Source organism: Leishmania martiniquensis, chromosome 18, assembly GCF_017916325.1.
Source record: "Leishmania martiniquensis isolate LSCM1 chromosome 18, whole genome shotgun sequence".
NCBI lineage: Eukaryota > Euglenozoa > Kinetoplastea > Trypanosomatida > Trypanosomatidae > Leishmania > Leishmania martiniquensis.
Window position 1 is genome coordinate 307501 of NC_090153.1, and position 23409 is coordinate 330909.

The 23409-nt window shown below is 61.3% G+C and overlaps 9 protein-coding genes across 9 annotated transcripts in view; all 9 read left to right on the top strand.

Annotated features, from left to right (window-relative positions):
• LSCM1_06718 (uncharacterized protein) overlaps positions 1-2375 on the top strand; it is a gene marked incomplete at both ends in the record, with an annotated part of 3315 nt that extends 940 nt beyond the window's left edge. The window contains one exon of the mRNA XM_067324128.1: positions 1-2375. This exon is cut by the window's left edge and continues 940 nt beyond it. Within this exon, the coding sequence (XP_067179475.1) occupies positions 1-2375 (2375 nt within the window).
• Positions 2376-3058: 683 nt separating this feature from the next.
• Positions 3059-3835, top strand: LSCM1_06719 (uncharacterized protein; the record flags this gene model as incomplete). Its single annotated transcript, XM_067324129.1, has 1 exon — positions 3059-3835. The coding sequence occupies one exon, from the start codon at positions 3059-3061 to the stop codon at positions 3833-3835; it is 777 nt and encodes a 258-aa protein (XP_067179476.1).
• Positions 3836-5200: 1365 nt separating this feature from the next.
• Positions 5201-6601, top strand: LSCM1_06720 (uncharacterized protein; the record flags this gene model as incomplete). The annotated part of the gene is made up of 1 exon (XM_067324130.1): positions 5201-6601. One exon carries the CDS (start codon positions 5201-5203, stop codon positions 6599-6601), a length of 1401 nt encoding a protein of 466 aa, XP_067179477.1.
• Positions 6602-8328: 1727 nt separating this feature from the next.
• Positions 8329-10029, top strand: LSCM1_06721 (uncharacterized protein; the record flags this gene model as incomplete). The annotated part of the gene is made up of 1 exon (XM_067324131.1): positions 8329-10029. One exon carries the CDS (start codon positions 8329-8331, stop codon positions 10027-10029), a length of 1701 nt encoding a protein of 566 aa, XP_067179478.1.
• Positions 10030-10855: 826 nt separating this feature from the next.
• Positions 10856-11188, top strand: LSCM1_06722 (uncharacterized protein; the record flags this gene model as incomplete). The annotated part of the gene is made up of 1 exon (XM_067324132.1): positions 10856-11188. The coding sequence occupies one exon, from the start codon at positions 10856-10858 to the stop codon at positions 11186-11188; it is 333 nt and encodes a 110-aa protein (XP_067179479.1).
• Positions 11189-12684: 1496 nt separating this feature from the next.
• On the top strand, positions 12685-17772 carry LSCM1_06723 (uncharacterized protein; the record flags this gene model as incomplete). Its single annotated transcript, XM_067324133.1, has 1 exon — positions 12685-17772. One exon carries the CDS (start codon positions 12685-12687, stop codon positions 17770-17772), a length of 5088 nt encoding a protein of 1695 aa, XP_067179480.1.
• A 985-nt stretch (positions 17773-18757) lies between these two features.
• LSCM1_06724 (uncharacterized protein) lies at positions 18758-19462 on the top strand (the record flags this gene model as incomplete). Its single annotated transcript, XM_067324134.1, has 1 exon — positions 18758-19462. One exon carries the CDS (start codon positions 18758-18760, stop codon positions 19460-19462), a length of 705 nt encoding a protein of 234 aa, XP_067179481.1.
• A 553-nt stretch (positions 19463-20015) lies between these two features.
• On the top strand, positions 20016-21038 carry LSCM1_06725 (uncharacterized protein; the record flags this gene model as incomplete). Its single annotated transcript, XM_067324135.1, has 1 exon — positions 20016-21038. One exon carries the CDS (start codon positions 20016-20018, stop codon positions 21036-21038), a length of 1023 nt encoding a protein of 340 aa, XP_067179482.1.
• Positions 21039-21710: 672 nt separating this feature from the next.
• LSCM1_06726 (uncharacterized protein) lies at positions 21711-22652 on the top strand (the record flags this gene model as incomplete). The annotated part of the gene is made up of 1 exon (XM_067324136.1): positions 21711-22652. One exon carries the CDS (start codon positions 21711-21713, stop codon positions 22650-22652), a length of 942 nt encoding a protein of 313 aa, XP_067179483.1.
• Positions 22653-23409: the final 757 nt, after the last annotated feature.

The following is a 23409-nucleotide window of genomic DNA, read 5'->3' on the forward strand; positions in this document are numbered from 1 at the left end:
GCAGCGGCAAGCACCGTATTCTGCGCCTCCTCGCTGATGACGTCCGCCGCACTCCCAACACGTTCGTCATGGAGCTGCACGGGCGTCTGTTGAGGGACGACGAGGCTGCCCTCGGCGTCATCGCCCAGCAGATGCTTCTTTTCTTGCGGAGTCCGCAGTCGGCAACGCTGCGCGCGGGACATTACCTCGTGCGCACGGGCACCTTCGAATTTGGCCAGCTGTTTCACTTCGAGCGGCACATGCTGGACGACAGCGTGGCGGCCGCCGCAGCGGCAGCGCCAGGACTCACTGCACGCACCACGGATGGAGCGAATGTATCACTAACGCATGTTTCTCGAGGCGTGGCGGAAGGTGGCGGTCGAAGCGGTGTGGGTCGGCGGCCCCGCTCTTCGGCGGCGGTCTCGTCCACGAAAACTCCGTCTCGAGGGGCGAGGCGTATGCAGTGGCGCTTGAGTCACCGCGTCTCTGGTGCTCAAGAGGGAAGCGACGCTGACGAGTCGGGTGAGGATGCGGAGGTCGATGGCCGCGAGGAGGAACCTGATGAACCAGGAAGCGGTGTGATGGTCACCTCCACCACGACTTACCTTTCCGGTGGGGCAGCAAGTGCCTTGCCTCATCTCCAGCGCGCCCTTCTTCTTCTGAAGAGCCAAGGTTGTAGCATGGTGATATGCATCCGCGACATCGACGTCTTCGGCATCCGCTGTGATCAGCTCCTTTACGTCCTCTCGGGCCTCATGCACGATTTTGACGGTGGTGGCGGTGCAGGCGGTAGCGGAGGGATGTCACTCGTGCTCGCCTCTGGTGCTCCCGACATCCGTCAGCTGGAGAAACGGCTCTCCAGCCGTCTAACATGTGAGACGCGTTATGTGCCGTTGTTGCCGTGGTCCATGAGCGGCCTGCTTGCCGCGACGCTGCACACGACGGCGCAGGATGCGTCGTACCAGGTTCGCATGAAGGAAGTCGGGCGACGGAGGGCGGAGCTTGTGGCGGCGCTGCGTGCGGGAGCAACGAAACTGCGGCATGGCACGGAGGGCGGCCGCAGGGCCACAGCGCGTGAGCAGGAGCTGCTAAAGAGGTCGATGGCTGAACTAGAGGAGGAGCTGCACGCGAGCGACGCTACGATGCGAGAGTTGCGGAACCAGCAGCGGCACCTTTTCAGCATACTTCACACAGAGGCGGCGGCCGCGCCCTCATTGTGCGGCGCTAACAGCGCAAGCCCTTCGGCATTGGGCTATTACTGTGCCTCCGGCTGGCGCTCTTCGGCATCGCTGCAGCTGCCGCCTCAGAAGTCACCCTGTGCAAGCGCAGCAGCACTGTCTTTCACAACTGGTCGCACCTGGTCTGTCAGCTCACTGCTCGCACACGCCTCCCTGACGCTCGAGGTGCAATGCGTCATGTGTGAGGAGCTTCTCCGACAGCTTTGTGGCGCAATACGCGCAAGCCCAAGACGAGACCTTGGTGGTATCAATGCCGTCTATGTCGCCGGCCACTCCTCGCTCGCTGAAGTGGTGAGGGAACTGGATGTGGAGCTGGAGCTGAACAGCTGCACCAGTTCGACTGTGCTAACCGTGCTGGCTAGTCACCTTTGCAAGACTGCCAGCGGTGGCGTTGATCTGCTTGGTGGCAACGGTCGGCGTGTGCTGCTGAGCTGGTTGTGCGCACGGCTACGGCACGAGCCCATCCCTGCGCCAGCCACCAGCGCCGCTTCGATCGTGCAGGCAAGCGCTGTGTGCCGAGAGGGAGTGCCCCCGACGATTCTGTCAAAGTGGCGAGAGGAGGCTCAGTCAATGGTGTCACGCATCTCCGACAGTCGTGGGCTCGCCGGGGAAGCGAAGGAAGAGGCGCTTTTCGTGAAAGGTGGCCTCCGACCACCGTTGGCGTTTGGCGCCAGTGAGCCAGCAGCGGCGAATGGGGCAAACGGCAGCCGCACACAGTACCTGCGCCCCGATCCACGGCTGCCGCCGCTCTCTTTGTTGCCGCCACACCTACATGACCTGCTGGCCGACGGTCAGCTCGTCGGCATGGGCTACGGCAGTCGCGAGGTAGTGTTGGTTCTCTTCTACATGCACATCCACCACACCAGTGGCGTGCAGCAGCGTACGGTAGCCGATCTTCTGGAAGACGTCTCCTCTTCGCTTGGAACAAAGGCGGCGGCTTCGCTGGATCGAGAGGCGTTCCGCCATGCCATTCGCCTGCTGTGTCGCTGGCGCATCCTACGTGTGGTGGAGACGCACTCGCAGATGCTTGAGATATGTGGCAGCGGTGGGCGACTGCGCGAGTTCCTCGAGGTGGTGCTATCGAAGAAATCAGAGTGGTGTGATGCCGAGTTGGGCCTCGACGCGCGCGAGATTATGCGCCTTCGAAGCCTCTTGTGACACGCAGTATCCACTGTAAGGGCGCCAAAAGAAAGGAGGAGGCAGCTGCCTCCGTGTCTGCATGAGCTGGTGCCTGCGCAATCATCCGTTGCTGGTCCGAGGATATGCGGAACGGAACCGACATCTCTCCCACACACACACACACGCAGCTGTGCAGCGGGCGTTCCAGTCTACGCCTTTGCGTGCTAACACGCGCGCACGCTTAGTGATCTTGCACCTGCGAGCCGTACGATTTGGTACTCGAGTTGTGCACCACACCTCGCGGTGAGCTCTTCAGATGGATGCATCACATGTGATTGCAGTCGCATCAACAGCCGCCGCCTGGCATGCCGCATAGGCGCACTCATCTCTCCCCCTCGTCCTCTTCCGTCCCCGTGCCTCACCCCACTTGCCTCCCAAAGCACACGTACGCATGGGCGCGCCACAAAATTGCGCACCGCATCCAAAGAAACCATTCACTCGCGGAAGAAGCGTAACGTCATAGACGCTGACCTCATCACCAACGCCACCGCACCCGAACGTGAAAGTGACCTCATCTCCGAGGCGGAGGCAGCGACGCGTGTCAGGGCGTGTAACCTGCGCACAGTACACCTCCCCCCTTCGTCCCTCTTCACACACGAGCACTTCGTTCCCCCCCCTCCACACACACACACACAGCTGTACGCGAGCAGAGGGGTCAGACGATGGCCGACAGCACCCTCGATAACTCGACGGTGGTAGTGGCCACAAGCAGTCCTCTCAATGCCACGCGCGCCAGCGCCGACGAGGCATCTAAACAGGTGACCGTAAGTGGGCATGACTCTTCACTAAACCCCCAAGGCTCGACGATGGCGGGTGTGGGGGACGATGACGAAGGCAGTGCGGCGGCGAGGGCTGCGAAGGCGATAGTGGACAGCAACAACGCCGGCAGCGGTGACGACGACGAAGGGGAAGAGGGTGAAGAGGACGAAGAGGAGGACGACGCTGGGCAGTGGGAGCGTGTCGCCGCAAGTGACGTCAAAAATATCATCATCCAAGTGCTCAGCCCGTACTTCGACGACGACGCCAGCGGAGGCGCCGCCGTGGTCGCCAGTGTTGACTTGGCACCTCCACTTCCGCTGTCAGGGCCTCTGGCAGCGAAGTCGGGTGCTGCCACGCCAGGCGCGCAGCCGCCTGCCCGGTCTGCGGCGGCACCATCGCTAGAAGACAACCAAGGCGGCGAAGACACGGCGCAACGCTACGATCACTTCAAGGCCGAAGAGTGGATTGCGCTGGTGTGCGATGGCATCATGGAGCGCCTCGTCGCCCTCGGAAAGCCGTTCAAGTTTGTGGTGCACGCAATGGTCATGCGCAAGTGTGGGGCGGGCGTGCATGTGTGCTCTAGCTGCTACTATGCCCCGACGGATGGCTGGCTGAGCCACACCCACGACCTCTCTGCGCACCTCTACGCGGTGGTGACAGTGTACTGGTGTGCTGTGTGAGCGTCATCTATGGGTGCGGGTGTCGCTCTGCCCGTTTTCTCTTTCCGGCATGTCCTTCCGGTGTCTTTACGGGCCCCCGCCGCCACCGCCCCCCACCCCTCACACACACACACGCTTCCCCCTTCCACTGTCGATGTGAACTATACCACCCAAATCCTCTCCCCGCCAAGCCCGTGTGCTCTCTTTCCTTCATCGAGGCGACGATGGTGTTATGTGTGGGTGGCCAGGAAGAAGGGGGGAGTGCCGGAGTCCGCGGAGAGCGTGAGCTCACTGCCCATACTCAGCGGCTATTTAGCTGCCCACTCCTCTCGTTCACCCCCCCAGTCCCTCTCTGGAGCACTGGAGCACGCAGTGCCACCACCATCGTGGCTCCCAGGGCAGCTCCCTCACCGATCGAGCCGAGAGGATCTCGTTCAATCGAAGGAAATTTATTAAGCCCATGCCGCCATGCTCGATGCTCGCTGGCCTGCGGGCGCCTGTGTATGTGTGTTTGTGTGAATGAATGAGCCGCGAAGATCGCGAGACGGGCCTCTTTCTCGGGTAGCTCCCAGCTTTTGAGCTCAGTGATCGGATTCGCGTCGCTTGCCGATGTGGAAGCAATGCCCTTTGGCATCCTTCTCGTGCCTCGTGCTTCCGCTCTCTGCAGAAGAGATGCGCGCTCGTGAGGCGTCGCGGCTGTGATAGCGTTATCGCCCTATCCGCGTTATCGACACCACACACCTCCCCCCTGCCCGACGTTTCCCTAGCCTTTCCCTTCAAGAGTCTGCACTGAGGGGGGTGCGGATCGCTCTTCCAGCTCACACACACACACAAATGGTGCCGCTAGCACAGCGCCCGTGGCAGCCTTGCCGCCTCCCTCTCTCCTTCAGCCGCAGCCCCTCCCCCGCCCACCGCCTCTCTCTCCTCTCCCCCTCTCTCGCTCTTTGCCGTCTTCACGCACGCCCTTGCTTGGCGCGCACACATCACCGCTAGTTTTATTTCACGCATCTTTGTGGCACCCCCTCCCCTCCCCTTCCCTCCGTCACACACACACACATATACATATACATTTATACGCACGCACACCACACTGGTCTTGCCTTCTCTCCGCCTCCCCCTTCCCTCACCGCCACCACCATCACCCTCTTACTCGTCTGCGCGAGGTGCCATAGTAGCTGTCCCCGCCTTTCCTCGTCCTTTTCTGTTTTCTGTGCCTCCGTCGCAGGGCTCCCTGACGGTGGTACTCGCCCTCTTTCGATTTGCGGTGGTTGTGCAGGACTGAAGAAGAGCGGTAATACGTTGAAGCAAGGCTCACGCTATCTGCATACCGCCTCTCATCACACACGCACACAATCCCTCTCTCTCTCTTTCACGCAAGGCCCGAACATGCTTCGCTCCTCTGTGCAGCGCCTCGCCCCCAAGGCGAAGGAGGCGTTTGTCCGTGGTAAGCCGCATCTTATCATCGGCACCATCGGTCATGTGGACCACGGCAAGACAACGCTGACGTCGGCCATCACGACAGTTTTGGCGAAGCGCGGTCAGGCGCAGGCGCTTGACTACTTTGCCATCGATAAGTCCCCAGAGGAGAAGAGTCGAAAGATCACGATCAATGCTACGCACGTCGAGTACGAATCAGACAAGCGCCACTACGGTCACATCGACTGCCCCGGCCATATGGACTTCGTGAAGAACATGATCACCGGGGCTGCCCAGATGGATGGCGGTATCATTGTGGTGGCCGCCACGGACGGCGTCATGCCGCAGACGCGGGAGCACCTCCTCATCTGCTCGCAGATTGGGCTGCCGGCGCTCGTAGGGTTCATCAACAAGGTCGACATGACGGACGAGGACACGTGCGACCTGGTGGACATGGAGGTGCGTGAGCAGCTGGAGAAATACAAATTTCCGGCGGAGGAGACGCCCATCGTACGCGGCTCGGCTCTCAAGGCCCTCGAGGGGGATGCGAAATACGAAGAGAGCATCCTTGAACTGGTGCGGCAGTGTGACGCGTGGATCCCTGACCCGCCGCGCAACACCGACAAGCCGTTCCTCATGGCCATCGAGCACGTTTACGAGATCGGCAAGGACCGGAAGAGCGTCATCGTAACCGGCCGCGTGGATCAGGGGGTGCTGAAGCTGAACACGGACGCCGAGCTGGCCGGCTTCAGCGCCAAGAAGGCAACGGTTAAGGTGACGGGCATCGAGATGTATCACAAGACACTCAGTGAATGTATGCCAGGTGACTCTGTCGGCGTCAGCATTGTCGGCACCGGTGACACGACCAGTCTATCCAAGGATAACGTGGAGCGTGGCATGGTGCTGGCGGCAACGGGTAGCGCGAGCCTGTACAACAAGTTGAAGGCGCAGGTTTACGTGCTGACAAAGGAGGAGGGCGGTCGCCACACCGGGTTCAGCCCCCACTACCGCCCGCAACTTTTCTTCCACTGCGCGGACGTCACCGCGGACATGAGCTTCCCGGAGGCGGAAATGCACCGCGAGGAGCTCAACAAAAAGTTCGGCCGCGGCCCTGAGGAGGACAAGAAGAAAGAGGCGGAGATGAAGGAGTTCGAGAGTAAGCTCGTCTGCATGCCAGGCGACAACCGCGAGCTGATCCTGACGCTGGCGTACCCGATGCCCGTTGACAAGGGCCTGAAATTCACCATCCGTGAGGGCAAGATCACCGTTGGCTGGGGTGCCGTAGTGGAGACGATGGGCCTCGACACGAAGGTGAGTATTGAAGGCAAGCGCGTCGGTGCCAAGCCGGTTACAGGCAAGAGGAAGAAGTAATAGGGTGCACACGGCGGAGCGCGCGAGGGCGTGCCCGGAGAAAGGGCGGGTGTGATAGGATTAAAGAGATGGCGACGCGACGGCGCTCGAAGCGAGAGAACGAAAAGACATGCGTCTCCGAAGGTGCGCCTCGCTCTGCCTCACCCCCCCCAACACCACCACCCACCTCCCACACACACACACCGACAGCACCCTTTTGGTTGTTCCTGTAGGCCGCTCATGGGTTGCTTTTCTCTCTTGTCTAATTCACAGATTCTCTCTCTGGCTGTTTCTAAGGTGTGCCAGTCGGTGCGTGCGACTTGTGCGCCTCCGTCATTTTTTTCTTCTGCGAATGCTGGAGGAATCGGGTGGCTGCCGTAATGCTGCCTGTGGAGGGCTACGAACGCATCACGTGATTGCTGCCTCCGCTTCTGGTCCTCTATGGTATGTAGCTTCTTCCTGGTCAGGGTGTCTGATGTGCACGGAGCCGGCAGGGAGGAGGTGTGCAGGTGTACACATGCTCGAAGGCAAGGAGGGGAGTCAAAGGAGAGATGAGAAAGAGTGGCCCACACACGAACTCCTGGCCCCCCCACCCACACACACACACGCTGCGCCTCCCTGCTTCTCCTCCTCTCTCCTGCCCCTCTTTCGGAGTGGCTGTGTCGGTGCATCTGTGTGTACGTATGCGCGCCTCTCTCGCGCTCCTGCACCGGCACGCAGACACTGACATCGGCCATCCTCGCTCGCTTCGCATTCTATTTTGAGGTTGGGTTTATCTTCGGGCAGCTGCAGCTGCCGCTTGGCGTATTGAGAAAAGGGGGTCAAACGGGGGCAGGGGCAGGCGAATTGTTGCGGCATTGTCATCGGTGCGATGCCGACTCGCCCGTGCGCTGGGCAGACACGCACAGCGCACGCAAAGACCCGTCACCTGTGCATTTGAGCCCTTAAGCGCGTAGAGGCGACTGACGCGCCGTTTCTATGCTAAGTGAAGAAATAAAAGAAAGCAGCAACGCAAAAAAGGGCTTGGTGCGGGATGAGGAGTGAAGACGCGTCAGTGGCGGAGCTGACGTCAGATGAGCGCGGCGGTAGACAAGCGCTGTTCAGGCGCGCGTGTATGTGCGCGTCGCTGCTTGGTCTTCAAAGGCGGGAAAAGCGAAGAGGGGATCCCGGGTCGCCATCCCCCCCCACACGCACACGCGCGCGTACGCAGACAGCTATGCCTAGCTCTCTCTCTCTCCGGCATCCTCCAGGGCATTTGGGAAGGTGAAGATGGTGTCGAGGGAGTGTCAGTGTGCTGTACTATATGCAGCCGTGCGGGGGGGTCCCTCCTCTCCCTCTCCTCGCTTCTTCTCTTCCTCACTGCTCGGCGCCGCCGCCGCCGTACACACACACACATCTCTATGCGCCTCTGCGAGCGTACGTTTCTCTGTCTAGGCGAGAGGGAGGGAGAGGGAGGACGTTGTGATTGGTGCAAGGGGCGGTGCTGGCTTCACCCTCTCTCCCTCTGCCTCTCAAGCTGGCCCACGCGTTTGCCATGACACAGGAGGGGGAGGGGGCGCTCCTTGCTTTGCTGTCGAGAAACCAACAGCACTCCATACCTCATGCCCTGCTGACCCCCTGCCTTGCCTCCTCCCCATCAGCTCGCCCTGTGCCCTCCCTCCCCCCTCTTCCCCTTCACCGAGCGGCACAACAGACGCATACGCATAGAAATGTGTAGATACCTCTGCATCGCATCATAGAAAGCGCTGATGTCGGCACCGCGTCTGCTACCTTCACCACAGAGTATCGTGCCTTGTAGCCCACCGCCCATTGCCATGCTGACTTGGATGCTCGTGGTGGAGGAACAGCTGGGTCGCCAGGCGGTGCAGATAGCTGAGCTGCAGGCAAGGCATGACATCACTGCCCTTCCCGCTCGCGCTTATTTTGCTGTGCCGCTGCAGGGCCCACAACGAGCAGGGAGGCCTTTCTGCTTGGAACCGCACATGCAGCTAGAGCCCCTCCCCAACGCATCAAGCGACCACAGCGAGGAAGACTGCGACTTTGCCGCGCAGCGATCGTGTCGCGCCACACCCCCTCCGAGATTGGCGGCACCGCCAGCGCTCTCTCCGGCCCACACGCAATCTTCCCAGCAGATCGGCGCACTTGCACGGCAACACGGAAACGGCACACGGTGCGGCTCCAAAGAACCGCACCTCTCCTCTTTCTGGCTGCAGCTGGCAGACCTCTATGAACGACTGACCGCAGTAGAGTGTACATTGGTGCAGCTCGACGGGTCCTCATCGACGGCTGACGCAAGCCGACCTCAAGAACGCTGCGTTCCATCGTCACGGCCAACGATGGACGACTGTGTCTCTCTTCTCGACTCTCTTCTCAGACCTCGGGAGGCATCAAGCGCCCCTCAATGGGCTACCGCGACCGCCGGTGCAGCACTACTGCGGGCAGTGCAGCGACTGCCGCAAGCGAGTGAGCGAGATCTACCGTTGCAGCTCCACACTCGGCAGCAGCACACTCTGAGGGTGCTCGCCAAACTTCGCGATGCGCTACGCAGCACCCAGGCTTCATACAAGGCAGCTGCAGGTGTGGACGCACACGTCTCGCTGGAAACGCTTCTGCAGCTGCCACCAGAGACCCTTCCGCTCCTCACATGCGCCGGCGACGGCATCCGCGATGCATGTCAGCCCCATCGCTGTCATCCTTGTGCCGCCACTGGTGAAACAGCAGCGTGGTGTAACCTCCTGTTCAGCATCTCTCCTTACACGCTGTGGACTGCGCTCATGGATGGCGTTGACATGTTCCCCTGCTTCTCGCGCGCTGCGGCAGAGGCTTTGTGGGCAGCGGTGCTGTGGATGCACGCGTGCACTCCTCTTACGCCCCACATCCAGAGCGTCACGCCGGCGTCGGCACACGCCAGACGCCGTGGTGACTCCGCAGTCAAGGACGCACCACCTCGCCATCAGACCTACTTCGCGCCTGCACCGAGTGGCAAGGGAGGAGGCAGCCGCCTTCGACCTCTCCAAGCATTGGCACAGTCGTCACCGCCACGTAACAGCTCCGTATCTTCGCTGCAACGCCAATCGGCGAGAAATGTGGCGGAGCCTCGGCAAGCGCACTTTTCTCCGGAGATGCATCAGCGATGGGCTGCACGCCACCAGACCGCTGCCGGCCTTACCCTCAAGAGCCGCTTGCAAGAAGAGGAGGAGCGGTGGGCGTACCGGGTCCTACCTGTCTGTGGTGGATGCACCGCGCCGACTGTGTACGATGATCTCTTCCCCTTGCCGACGGCGGTCTCAGCGTTTGTGCAGCCCCCACAACAGTTCGCGCCATCGCTGTCGCGGTCGGCCGAAGATGGCGGCGGTACTGCAGCGGCAGATGCCGGGGGGAGGGCGGCGGCGGCCGTCAGGCCCGACTTTTATACCGGACCAGCCCGAAGGCCGCGGTCGCTGGGTTAAATGCGAAGCCGCCACGCGTCCTCCTTACGACACCACCGCCGTTGCCCACTCTATCACCTCTGCACACCCTCTCATTTCAGGGGAAGCGGAAAGGGCTCACATGCGTTCTGCGACGTGAGCGCCTCTTTTTTTTTTTGAGTGTGTCTCTGTCGCTATGCCATGTGTGTCTGTGTGTGTCTCTCTCTGTGGCACACGTACAGTGCGCGGTGACGATATCTCTGCTTCCCTTTCTTACCCGCTCTCCCTCTGCCTTCACCGTGTGTCGGGGCGCGTGCGCCGAGGAGGCAGTGGGGGACAGGCGAGCGAAAAAAAAGGCACAAAGCGGCGTAACCTCGGCGGAGTACTAAAGTCCCTCGAACAGGTGGTGAGAGGCGACATCCGCAAAGTATGTTAACGAGCTGACGAGTGCGCACTTGCAGTAATGGTTGCTCGCTGTCTTGTCTTCTCAGCAGCCTTCTCAGCCATCAGCACCACCCTTTCCCTTCTTGCAGCTATCCACGCGCATTTAGCGCAGCGTCATCCTCATGGCACACCCGTTTCGCTTTCCCTCCCTCTCTCCCTCTGTATGGGAGCCTATCTCTTGCTAGCGTTTTCTTTTTGAATCTCCCAGCATATTCTCTCCGCTCTACTGCCCTGCAAACTCGCGCACCCAGCGTGTCTCTCCTCTATCTGCTTCCGGGTACTTCGCCGCCGCCAACGCTCAGCGAGGAAGCCCTGCGCATTGAGTGGACTTCTCTGGCTCAGCTTGCACACATCGGCAGGGCCCCTCACTTCCATTGCATGCGCCCCCACCCGCCTCCGCCGTTGCCAAACGCACCTGCGAGCCATGTCGAGCAGCGCGAGCGTCTCATCTTGTGTTGCCGATGGCTCAGCGCCAACGGCATCGGCATCGCCCTCGCCTCGGACAGCCAACCGCTCCTCCTTTAGCTGTGTGGTGTGCGGCGTCCAGTTCTCTGACTCGCACGCCGCAGAGGCGCACAAATCCAGTCAGAAGCACAAAAAGAAGAGCGGAGAACTCGAGTGGGAGGCGCAGCAGTACAAAAAAGACACCGATGTCACCCTCGATGACGTCTGGGCGCTTGTGCGGCGTAAGCAGGCTGAGCTGCAGGTCACCCCGTGGAGTGAGCTCCAGTACAGAGAGGAAGAACGGCGTGCGTGAGTCGGCGGCTCTCTCCGTGGGTTCGGCAGTGATGGCGGGCGGTACAGTCGCTCAACCGAGCGTGCATGCGTGTATGTGTGTGTGATGCGGCTCCAAAGAAGCACTAACGAACGGCATGACGAGGAAAGCGAGAGAAGCGCCGAGTACATCAAAGAGGCCTTCCGAGTGATGCGTTGGCGCGAGACACGGAGCCCCTTAGAAAAGCAGCACCGGCGGTACACCGTCACCCACTCTCGATGGCTTCGCCTGCCAATTAGGGGAAGGGAGGGGAGGGGAGGGGACCTCTGCGACAGAAGGTCACAGAAAACGGCAATACATGCGGCAGGGCCCTCGAGAGGGGAAGTCGCACACTCGCTGCGCACATCACCACCCTACCTGCTGGGGCTGCTCACTCTCGTGTTGCATTGCGGCTTCTTTCGGATGTGCTGAACCGTTCTCGCTCTCCGGTAGCCATCACTCCCCTCCTCCCTTCTCTCCCCTCTCTTCCCTATTTCCATCCCGCCACACCGCACCACACACGCACACCACCGATGTTCCGCATCAGCGAAGCGCACAACACGGAACGCTCATCGCCTGAAGCCCCCTGCGGTATCGGTATCCACAGTAATTGCCCAAGAGTACGCGCACCCTTCCCTTCCCTTCCCATTTCCCCCTCTCCCTTTCGCTGTCGCCACCTCTCTACTGTTCCTCTTTCCTCTGCAACTTTGTCTCCGCTTCACTTCTTCTGTTGAGGACCCTTCACACTGTGTCTTTCACGTTGCTGGTGCCCCTTGCTGCGTCACTCTCGCTGACGAAGCCGCCCGGCACTGCTCCTCCGTGCGCCCTTGTTGCCCTTCCGAGATCCGCTCTGCCCCACAGTGATCGCCTTTTCTCCGCCTCCCCCCCGCCCACTCTTCTCGCTCCCTCGATCTCTGTGTGTGTGTGTGTGTGTTTGTGTGTCGAGAGGTGTGCGCGCGTATCTGAGCCGAGGGCTGTCTGGTGAGCTCACCGGCTTGAAGCTCCAAAGCAAGGGAGTGGCGCTCTTGGGCATCGTACGTTGTCTGCAGTCAGCCGTGTAAAGCGCTCAACAAATGGACGTTGTAAAGACTCCTCTTGCATACCTTGCTCGAGCTGCTTTAACCGTGTAGGTCTTTTGGGGGGGGGGCCTGCGAAAGGCGAAGGGCGGCCCGGCTGCTACGTCGTGCGCCTCTCTTCCTGCTGGTGTGTGCGTACGCGGCGACAGTGGTGACCAGACTCAGCCTCCCTCACCTAGCTCGACCCTCTCCCACACACACACAGACATACACAAGCATACATACATACACCTCTTCCCCTCCACCACCGCCCTCTCGCTTTACTCTCTGCCGCCTTTACACCAGTGAGCTACAGTGAGATCGCAGTGTGCGCAGGGAGGGAGGGGAGGGGAAGGGCGAGAGGGCGGCGGCTGCGGCGACAAAGAAACTGAAGGGCGAAAAGCGGAAAGGTCTCTTAACAGAAGCTGCTCAGCTGCAGTCACAATGGGCAGCCGCGACGCGGATTTGTACAGCAACGTGGCCAACGTGCTGGAGATGCTGCAGGACGCGGTAGGCACATACATGTCGCTCATGCAGGACAAAGAGGAGAACGATCGCGAGTGTTGCGGGGGGTCAGCGTCTGCGTCTTTTTCGTCTCTCCCCACCTCTTCAGTGACGGACCTCGCCATCGCGCGGCAGCAAATAAAAGTGCATGTGCCGCATCTACTGAGCTTGTGCGTTTCCCTGCGGAATATTTTGCGCAGGGTCGCTTTGCTGGCCCGCCAGCCCTCGCGAGGCGGCGACCGCGAGCCTTTGAGCGCATCTGAGATCGAGGGCAGTCCCACCATGGCGGCAGCGCGCACTGAAGCGGTCTGCGAACTCATCACGCGAAAGCTTGGCGACATCGTTGAGAATGCTGACATGATACGCGGGCTCGTGAAGCTGCAGCAGCAGTATTTGTTGACGTCAAAAGCGTCGGACACGGCGCCACTGGACTTTCCGGACGACGGCGATGACGACGGACCGCTTCGCATGAAGCAGCTCATCCGCGTGACGCTGTACAGCCTGGAAGACACAGAGCAACTTCTGCGCGCCAACTACCCGGACGCGGCATCTGCCGGCGACGCGGTCCGAGACAAGGATAGCGAGGACGATAAATCTCCGCCCTTGCCGCATGCGTCAGCTGTGCGCTGCCCACCCACATATCCGCACGGACAGCGTCTCGGCGTTGATGGTGGCGGAGCCGACCTCCATGGCTCCGCTGCTCGCGGGCAGAGCAACAGCAGCGGCGATGTAGGAGCTCACTCGACATCCGTGACGCCGCGGAGCTCGAGTCACACGGCGCCGTACGTGCGACGCAGCTCCTCTCTCGGTCCAGCGAGTTCCGTCAATGGCTCATGGGCCGCTCCCTATCAATCAGGCCACAACAGCGACAGCGAAGCCGTGCCGGCATTACACCAACCTCATCCATTCCCCGCGTCGTCAGCTGGTGTCGACCTGCCGACATCGATTCCAGCGCAATCACCGCGGAGCGGTCCACCCTCAGTGTCGTCGTCGTCTCCGGTCACTTCCACACAAAAGCCGTCCTCACCGCGAGTCCGCTTCGCGATCGACGAGCCCCCAGCTTCTGGAGACCACGACTCCTCTCTCTCCGAGAGCGCCCTAGCGGCTACAGTAACCCCGCAACAGTCCTCTCGCTGCAATAGCGACTTGCTGTCGAGCCCACCACTGCGGGATAATAGCACGGACAGCGATGAAATCAGTCGCTCCGTCGACAGCAGCGCCAGCCAAACCCCCTTCTGTTCGCGGCCGCTCCTCGGCGGCGATGTCGGAGACAGCATGCAGCCCGCTCCGTTCGGGCACCGCCGCTCCTCGCCAACAAGCGCGCGGCAGTCCTCGATCTCGGCATCAACGGTATCGGCGGTAGTCACTGAGACCCAGAGTATCGACACAGCCTTCGCCACGCCCACAACGGCCGAGGTGCGGCAGCCAACAGTGCCGCTCGACACATGCAGCGAGCCAGCGCTCGCCGACTCCGTCACTGCCTCGCAGCTCTGCAGGGCCGACGTGGACGACGCGCCGCCCCCGTCTTGTAGCGGGGGCAACAGCGTAGGCGGTCGCGGAGGCGTAGGGCGCGCACTTCCTCCGCCTGTCGGGCTGCCTCCCCGCTCCCCACGGCGACAAGACCCGCAGCGACTCTCCATGAGCCTCCCCTCTTCATGCAGCGAGCAGCGTGCGGACCCTGAAACGGCCCCCGCTGTGGTGGACCCCGACGCGCGCGTGACGACGCGCCACGTGCAGCGGCTCCCTGGAGCATTATGGGGCGTTATTATTGCACGTCATCGCGCTGAAATGGAGGATGTCTTGCGTGAGGATGTGTTAGACCTGTTCAACTACGGCGAGGTGTCGCCAGTGCTGCGCAGCGAGGACGTGCGTGAGGTCTCATTCACGGTGGTAGGTAATTACCTGTACAGTCGCATACAGCTAGAGCATCTGTGCTCGCTGGCGGAGTCAGAGATAAACACACGGCTCGATCTCTGCTCGTACCCGCTCATGATGGCGTTGTATGAGGAGCTCTTCAAAGAGCGCCAGGCCAAGGAGCTCGACCCCATAGAAGACGAGGTGGCGACGCGGGGAAAGGACCCTCTACACTACCGCGACATGCGTCGGATCGCCGGTGGTGATGGCAGAGGAAAGGGAGGAAACGAAGAGGAAAAGAGGCCGAGCAACGAGAGCCTTGAGCAGGGGCCCCCGGGCCTTTCAGGTTACCTGAATGCTGCCAAAGTTGCAGCGGACGACTCAACGGCTGCAGCGCGCACATCAACGCTGTCGATCGATGCAGGCCCTCTCACAACGTTGGTGATGGGCGACGTGGCAGCAGCGTCTGACGTCTCCAGCATGTGGAGCGTGATAGCCACCGTTGGAGGAGGCATCGGAAACGTAGGCAGGTCAGGGGCTGAAGCGTTCTCTGCCGCCTCGTCCGGCTTAGTCAGCACTGAGGAAAGCACTCTTCTTCAAAAAAGAGCCGTGGCGGCGTCGGCAGCGCGTCATCCTCACACAGTGCGTATCCCTGGTGCACATTGGGCACGCCTGCTGATGTCGTCAGTGGCGAAGAACAACCTAAGCTCCGCCTTCGTCCAAGACACAGGAACGGCTCTTGGAGTGCTGCCGTCCGAGGCCCGAGCGGCGTGCCAGGAGGTGCACTTCTCGTGTGGCAGTCTTGTTGTGATGTTCGTGTGGGATAATTCGGAGCTGTACCCAGGCGCTGTACCGCTCTCGGCGCCAGAGATCGACAGCATGCTGCAAAGCTGCCCGTACCCCTCCGTGAGGGCCTACTACGCCAAAGCATGCACCACGCTTGGCCTTGACGACGATCTCGCGGTGGCGCCTTCGCCAAAGGGCTGCGGAATCTCCGGCAGTGGCGGCGCTGCTGATTCTGGCGCCCTCCAGGCCACCCCGCCGTATAACTCAGCGCGGGGCTCTTTCTCAGTGGCGCAGAAAGCGCCGGCCTCCGACGTGAGGGTCCGTGCGGAGATGAAGGAGGCGAGGGTCATTACGAAACCTATTGAGGAAGGCAGACCGTCAAGGGCGACGGAGGCGGCCCCGCTACCGCCGCAGCACCATCGAGGCGTTCACGCACTCCGGCTCAGCCGCATCGAAAGCGCCGCGTCGAACGCCTCTGCGGGGGCAGTGCCCCTTGTCGCTGTTTCTCCACCAGCCGTCAAACATTCGATTTACTCTTCAAAAAGTCAACGCGGGCTGTCGGTGCGCTCTCCAGCAGGCACGCCGCAGCGTTGGAACGTGGCCGACGCCGATTCGCCCGGCTCCAACGCTGCGGCGCGTCGCACCAAACCCAATGGCTCTCAGGCGCCCGTAACATTGGGCCGGCTCGCTCTTTTCTATGGGTTGTCAGTCAGCGCCTTGCGCCAGAGGAGCCCCGCTCTTGCGGAGCTGGACGCCGACGCCGTCATTCCCGCTGACGCAACGGTGCACGTGCCTCGCCACTCGTCCTCCCCTATCCGCCTAGGTGGGGAAGCAGGGGTAAGTGTAGCCTCTGGGGCTGGGTTTCACCGTGACCCAGCAGATAACGCCCCTGCAGCCATGAAGGGCACTACTTCACAGAGCCCCTCGGCGCGTCTTCCGTCACTAGCTGCTTCTTCAAGCACCAAAGTTGCCGCAGCAGCTGCGGCGGCACCTCTTACGGTATCGGCGCCAAACTCCTCAGCACCTGCGCAAGCCGCCCCAAAGCCGCCGCCGCCGCCGGCAAACAAGCCAGAGAGGGCAAAAAGCAGCACCACCATCACCGTTTCCAAAAGAAAGAGCATCGCCCCCGTTGTTGCCTCGTCGCGTCGGCGCTTGACGCGCTCCATAGAAAGCGTCGAAACGCGCTGCGACTCCCTCACCCCTGCCACGCCGCTGCGTGCGAGCATACCCGCTGGTGTGGCGGCAGCAGCCTCCGCCTCCCCCGTGGTAGCCACCCGCTCCCACTCCCCGAGCCCAGAGACGCCGTCAACTGCAGGTTCAAAGGGGTCGCCTGCTGCCAACAAGGGGGCCGAGGCGCCCTTCGAGTCCGGCGCCGCCTTCACCGAGCAGACGGCGCCGTTTTTGCCCATTGAACCGTTCCCCACCGCCACTACAGCACGTGAAGTTTCGCCTAGGGTGCCGCAGTCTGTCAGGAGCACATCGACGACGGCCGCGGCCGGAAGCAAAGCTCCACCGGCGCATATTGTGTATCGGCTACCCGAATCGCAGACCTCACAATCCGCTGAGTCGAGAGGGGTCGAGGCGATCTTGGCAGCCCATAAAATCCCTCGTCTGCCTCTGGGCGCAGTGGCGTTGCAGGCCACAACAGCTGTCAACGATAGTGCTCGTGGCCAGGCGGTTGGCGAGGATCCGCCAGGCCACCAGAGCCGCGGCAAAGAAACGGGCAGGCTTGAGCCGCAGTGGGAGCGAGATCTGGGTCTGCGCCTCGACACTCTCACAGTGGTACAGGTGCGGCGTGGCTCTGTGGCTGCGCGAGCGAACATTCAGCCCGGCGACACGTTGCGCACGCTGAATGGAGAAGTACTCCTCTCTCAGAGCGACTTTCAGCGCACGATGGTGCAGCAACAGCAACGGCACAGAAAGGAGGGTGGGGAACGCACAGTGTTTGTGACAGCGATGACCAGCCGCGGCACCCCTTCAACTTATCGTCTTCGCCTCCCGCCTCCGCCCTGCGACGGCGCGGCTACGCAGCCAGATCTGCCGCAGGCGCGTAGCGCTCGACCAACGCTGCCACTGAAAACCTCACGACCGCTTTTACCTCTCTCCGCCCGAGTGGGAAGTGCCGCAAGAGGAACTCTGCCTCAGCAGCCGTGGGGAATGCAGCGCCCTTTGCAAGCCTCCCCGCGGGCGCTCGTGGGACTGGCAACGGCGATGTCGGCTCGCACGGATGTGAGCAGTATCTTTGCGTCTGCTCAAGGCGCCCGCACACGTCCAAGTACCACAAGCGCGTTGCAGCTGCGTCGTACCAAGTTACCAGACGCCGCTCACTCGCCCGCAGCCCATGGGGGGAGGGTGCTGAGCGGCTGCCAGGGCCTGCTCGCGAAATAGCCCACGATGGCGGCGTGTCGACCCTCACCGTGAAGGTGCTTCGCGCAGGCAGTCCTCGAAATGTGCAGCAGGGCAGCAAGGAGAGGGGTACGCGGCAGCAGAGCGGCGAGCGGTGACGCTGGCCGCCCCCTCCCTCCCCCCTCTCTCATAAAAGGCATGCCTGTCCACTAGTACCGCTGCACGCCTATGCTTCTCTCCTTATCCAGCACACACACATACACAGACGTATGCATACATATATATATATATGTATGCATGTATTGCCACGATAGGGTAGTGTGATGCCTCAGCAGTGTTCCTACGTACCTTGACGTGAGCGCACGGCACGGAATAGAACGCCTTTTTTACCTTTTTGCACAAGCGCCGCCCCCCTCTCCCTGTGTTTGTGTGTGTGTATATTTCTGATAATCTGGGACTTGTGCAGGTGCTCGGCAGCGGTGCTCGTCATGGCTGAAACTGCCCTGAGCGCTTCACTGCCTTCCCCATCTCCGCCCCCCAACCAACCCACACACACACGCCTCACCCTTCTTTCTCTCTCCCTCTTCCCCACTTTGCTCACACCGGTGCGCACGCAAAGAAACCTTCCGTTGGCATGAGTGCACACGAACAAGCTACTCACAGCCACCAGCGCAGTTTACAGGCACCCGTACCCATCCGTTTCTCAGCAGCAAGAGAGAGGAGGGGCTCGACGCTCTTCTCTCCCTCGCTGCCGCCGCATTCTGACGGCGTCATCGGTCCATCTCTGCCCCCTGTCCACGCAGCTCTCCATGCCCTTCGCCTCGACATCCCGCTCTCCTCTCCCTTCACAACGGACACCATGAATCAAAACTGCACTTGGATATTATGCGTCAAGCAGAGACAGCGCCCTCGAGTAACACAGGCGAGCATTGCTTTTCGCCATAAGCACTCCCGTCATACGCGGCCGTCACGAGCCCTCTCCTCCCCCTGGCACACACACACAGGCATACCTTCAAGTGACTTCATCATGCCAGCCATCGGTCAAGAGAAGCTGGAGCTCCACAAGTGCTTCCGCATCCTGCAGACGTCAGCGGAGATGATGTCGGATCGCAAGTACAAGGTAGCGCAGCATGTGGTTCCTGGTTCCCTTGGCGAATTTATTGAACGTTATGTTGAGGAGGTAGAGGTGCCAGAGGCCGGCAGCGGCCTCGCCGATGCCCAGCCCCGTCGCAAGCAGGTGATTCGGCGGGACAAGATGACTCTGGCATGTGAACGCGAGGTGGGAGAGGGCAGCACGCAGAAGGCAGTGGTGTACTTTTGCCCACCGAACCACCTCTCGTCGGAGGTGGTGAAGAAGATCGCCGAGGACGCACTTAATGAGGGCTACCAGCGAATTGTGTTCGTCACCCCCTCGAAGCCCAACCCGATCGTGCGTAAGACGATGGACACGTACAACCGTGGTGAACAAGACCTGCGGTTCGAGCTATTCGAGGAGGACGAACTCTCTGTCAACATCACCCATCACGAGCTCGTGCCGAAGCACACGCCATTGTCGGAGGAGGAACTGAAGGAGGTGCTGCACGCCCACGCGCTGGAGCTGCACCAGCTGCCCCGCATCCTGTCGACTGACCCTGTGGCCCGTTACTACGGACTGGCGCGTGGCCAGGTCGTCCGCATTGAGCGCAAGAGCATGTCCGCAGGTCTCTACGTCACCTACCGGCAAGTTGTGTGAGTGAGGTGACTCTTTGGGTGTGCGAGATTACTCACTGTGACGTATGCTGGCAATGCCCCTACCTCTCCTCCCTTTACACAGACGCACTACTGTGTCCGCCCTACGTGGCACATCCAAGCGAAATGTGCGCCGATGGGCATCTGCGGTGATCGCGAGAATGTGTGGGCGCCCATAACGGGTGCTCCGCCTGCGGTGCATGAAGGCAATCCCCACGTCGGCGCCGCAGAGGGTCAGGCAGCGGACTCGCCAAGCAAAGGCGCGCAAGCCAAGCGGTAGGCTGCAGCGGATGTGCCGCTAAGCAGTCGGCAGCACAGGGCTCCCAGCAGCACTGTTGCCACACCCTGCACACAATCACCATGTACACTCTGAGCGCATCGCTGTTTCTAGCTCCTCTATACCCATTCCGACCCTCACCCCGCCGCCTCTTCGCACACCACACACATATATATATTTATGTATGTAAGCCTCTGTCCTGACGCAAAGCGAAAGGGGTCGGCCATCGCGACACGAAAGGGAGCAGTGCATTACCACGACGGCTACCCCCATCGTTACCATGTCTTCGATGGAAGAGCTCAAGACGGTGCGGCTGTTTCGCGCACTCAACACAATGATTCAGCTCTGTCACGACCGCGGCTACATCATTCGACACCCATCGGCAATCGCCGAGGCCGTGCAGAACCCGAAGCTCTACGACAAGGAGGAGGGGCTCGACTATCACTGGTTCCTGCGTCACTTTGTCATCTCGCCGGACCGCGTGGCGGGCAGCACACGCGCGAAGAAAGGCGGTGGAAATGGCAGCAGTAGCGGCCCCAGGTCCGAGTTGAAGTACGAGGAAGGCGACGCCGACGCCGAGGGGACGGGCGGGTGTGATGAGGCAGTTGACGAGGCCGAGATGCTTCGTCGCGCGGCGAACGGGGAGTGGGTGTGTATGCGCAACGCCATGCGACTTACCTGTTCCGTCGACCCCCGCCTCGCACCGCCAGCGCCTGGCGTCGCCCAGGAATCTCAAGCGAACACGGCTTTCTCCCCCACACCAGCCGTCAAGGTGGCGCCAAAGGACGGCGGCGCGCCGCACGCGGGGTTGGACGGTGCTTCGGACATAACGGCGAAGGGCAAGGCAGCAAAGAACGCGCTCATGGTCTTCTTCTCCGGATCCCCAAAGCTCACCATAAAAGAGGTGCAGACATTCCGCGAAAAGGCACTCAAGAAAAGGGCGTCTTCGATGATCATCGTGACGAATAAGGTCGACCCCGGTGTGCGCATGGATGTCCAGGAGCTCAGCGGTCGCATGGACGAAGCCACAGGAGCGGAGCTGCTCTCTATTCAAGTATTTGAGGAAGAGGCGCTCGCGTTCAACGTTGTGCAGCACGAAACTGTTCCACCCCACGTCGCCCTGAAGCCCGCCGAGGCCGAGAAGTTCCTGGCAGAGCAGAAGCTAAGCATTGCCCAGCTTCCCCGCATGCAGGAAAGCGACCCTCTTGTTCAGTATCTTGGCCTACGTCGCGGCAGCATCGTGCACATCGCGCGCGAAGGGAGACAGGGCGGCCCCTACAGCATGTACCGGCACGTCATTTGATGCCCTGCGCCCTCCACCGCGCCTTCGTGTGTGGGGGGAGGGGAGGGGAGAGGGGGGAGTGCGTTTTGTTGTCCTCTTTCTCTACGGACGCACGCTGGCCGCTATCATTTCGCTCCCCTCGCGCACACACACACACAGATGCGTTTAATCAATGAATTTTTCGTGTCTCGCGTACACGTTTTCTGATTGTAAGCCGTTTACCCCGATGCGTACGCCTGGGTGCGCAGTAAAGCTCTTCTCGCTGAGTGGGCAGCGCGTTTCTCAACAGCAGTGAAGCCTCCATGGGCACTGATGCGCTCAGTTCATGTGCGCATGTGCACGTCAGGATAGAGCAGGGGAAGGGCAGGCCAGAGGAAAAAGGTGCAGTGGTCATTGCCTCTGTACTCAAGTCTGCGCCATCCCACCCCCTCCTGTCCACGGCGCCAAACTGCCGCCCCCCTCTGTCTCACCTCTATCGCTTCCCCTCCACTACGCCCCCTCCCCGCTCTCTTTGGTGACGCGCCGGCGGGATGGACTTACGCGCATCTGCGGCGTCTCAGGAGCCACGACCTACTTTCTTTGAACATATCTCACCTTCAGCGTACGGGCAGCCTGCGTTGCGTTTGGGCTCCGCAGCGGCTGTCTTCTCTTGCTTGACGCCTCCCGAGCCCCCGAATTGCGCCTCTGGGGACTATGCTGCTCCGTAGCGTGGCATACTTTGCGCGCGTTTATGGTGGGGGGGCCACCTCTGCCTTCGTCCCGGGTAGCAGTCGTTCCTCGAGAGCCTCTGGCGGCGCCGATTGCTCGGCTGCTAGCATGGCCGCCCACCTCAGCGGCCGACCCATAGGTGCCAAGGCGCTTCTCGGGCGAAAAACGCGCAACGGTCATCTCTTCGCGGTTGCCAATGACGTGACGGTGAGCGAAAAGCGCGTGCGGCAGCAGCTGAACGCGCTGCTGGCTGACGAGCGTGACCCGTTTGCGGAGGCTCGTCGCCAAAACGCCGCCGGAAGCGCTGCGTCGTCGGCTGGTCCGCTTCCGCAGCGGCGGCTGGTGAGCCTGCCAGGAGTGGAGCGAATCCGCGACCTCCCTGCTGACCCTATCACGCGCCTTTTCTTCCAGCACCAAGGCGACCATGCGCTGTACTACGGCACCTACGACCAACCCAGTCACCTCGACGAGGACCGTGTGCAGCTCGAGAAGCGCGAGCCGAAGGATTGGACCTTTAACGTCTTCACCCCCATGTACGATTTCTGCCACCGTCTGCGCGAGGCGTCGGAGCAGCGGAAGCGCTTCGTCATCGTTCCCTCGACGATCGAGACGCGCGGGTGTGCAAAGATACTGCTCGACCACGGCCTTGTCGCCGGCTTTCGTGACTTCCACAACGACCGAGCGTTCGCTGTCGAGCTGAAGTACTTCCAGAACGAGCCCACCATCAACGTCATCGAGCCGTGCAGCTACGACGGCAAGGTGGAGTTCGAATGGTCGCCCAAGATGATGCGCCGCCTCATGAACACGCACGGCATACACAACCGACTCATCATCTACATCTGCCGCACTGCAGACAACCGCATTATCGACCATATCCAAGCGGTGAAGGAATGCATCGGTGGGCGCGGTTTGATGATGGTCCACTAAGCCGGCGTCTGTGAGGTGAATGCTCGCACGCCCATTGTTGTGGAGGTGATGGGCATGCGAAAGAAGGCAGTGGTGACTGCCTATCGAGAACGAACGCGGCACCTCCGCGAAGAGAGTCGTGCCCGCTACGACGAAGCTCCACACACGCACACACAAAACCCGGCACACACAGAAACACACGCCATGATGGTGGCGGTGTTCATCAACGACGCGCTCGCACATGCCTCGTGGGCGCTGCCGTCGTTCCAGCTTCGCTGCTCCCCCATAAGCCTGTGTGGGTGTCCCTGGTCTTCACCTCACCTCGAAGAGCGCAGCAGCTCACCTCAGCGTACAACTGTTCGGATGTCAGTTTCACATGTCCACTCTTAAGCGGCCCCACTCTAAGCCACTGCGTGGTGCAGCGCCGCTCCCTGTCTCGGCAATCGGCAAGTCGGTGTGCTGCACAGAGGAAGAGCGCAAGGCAGCAATCCAAAAAGAGGGCGCGAGCATCATCTCCAGCACCAGCACGCGCACGCCTCGGCAACCCTAACCACCACCGCCCTCTCAGTCTTCATGGGCGCGCACATACGCATCCGCACCCCCTCCCCTTAAGCGCGCCTTCGTTTTGTGATTCGATAAGTGGCCCTCCGCAGGCGGGATAGACAGAAGCGGCCCACGCGCGCACTCTCCTTCGAGGGTGCCGCACCATGTCCGCTGTTAGCCGTGGTGATAGCGGCCCCTACGAGGAGAGCATAGGGCATGCGCTCTTAGGCAAGCT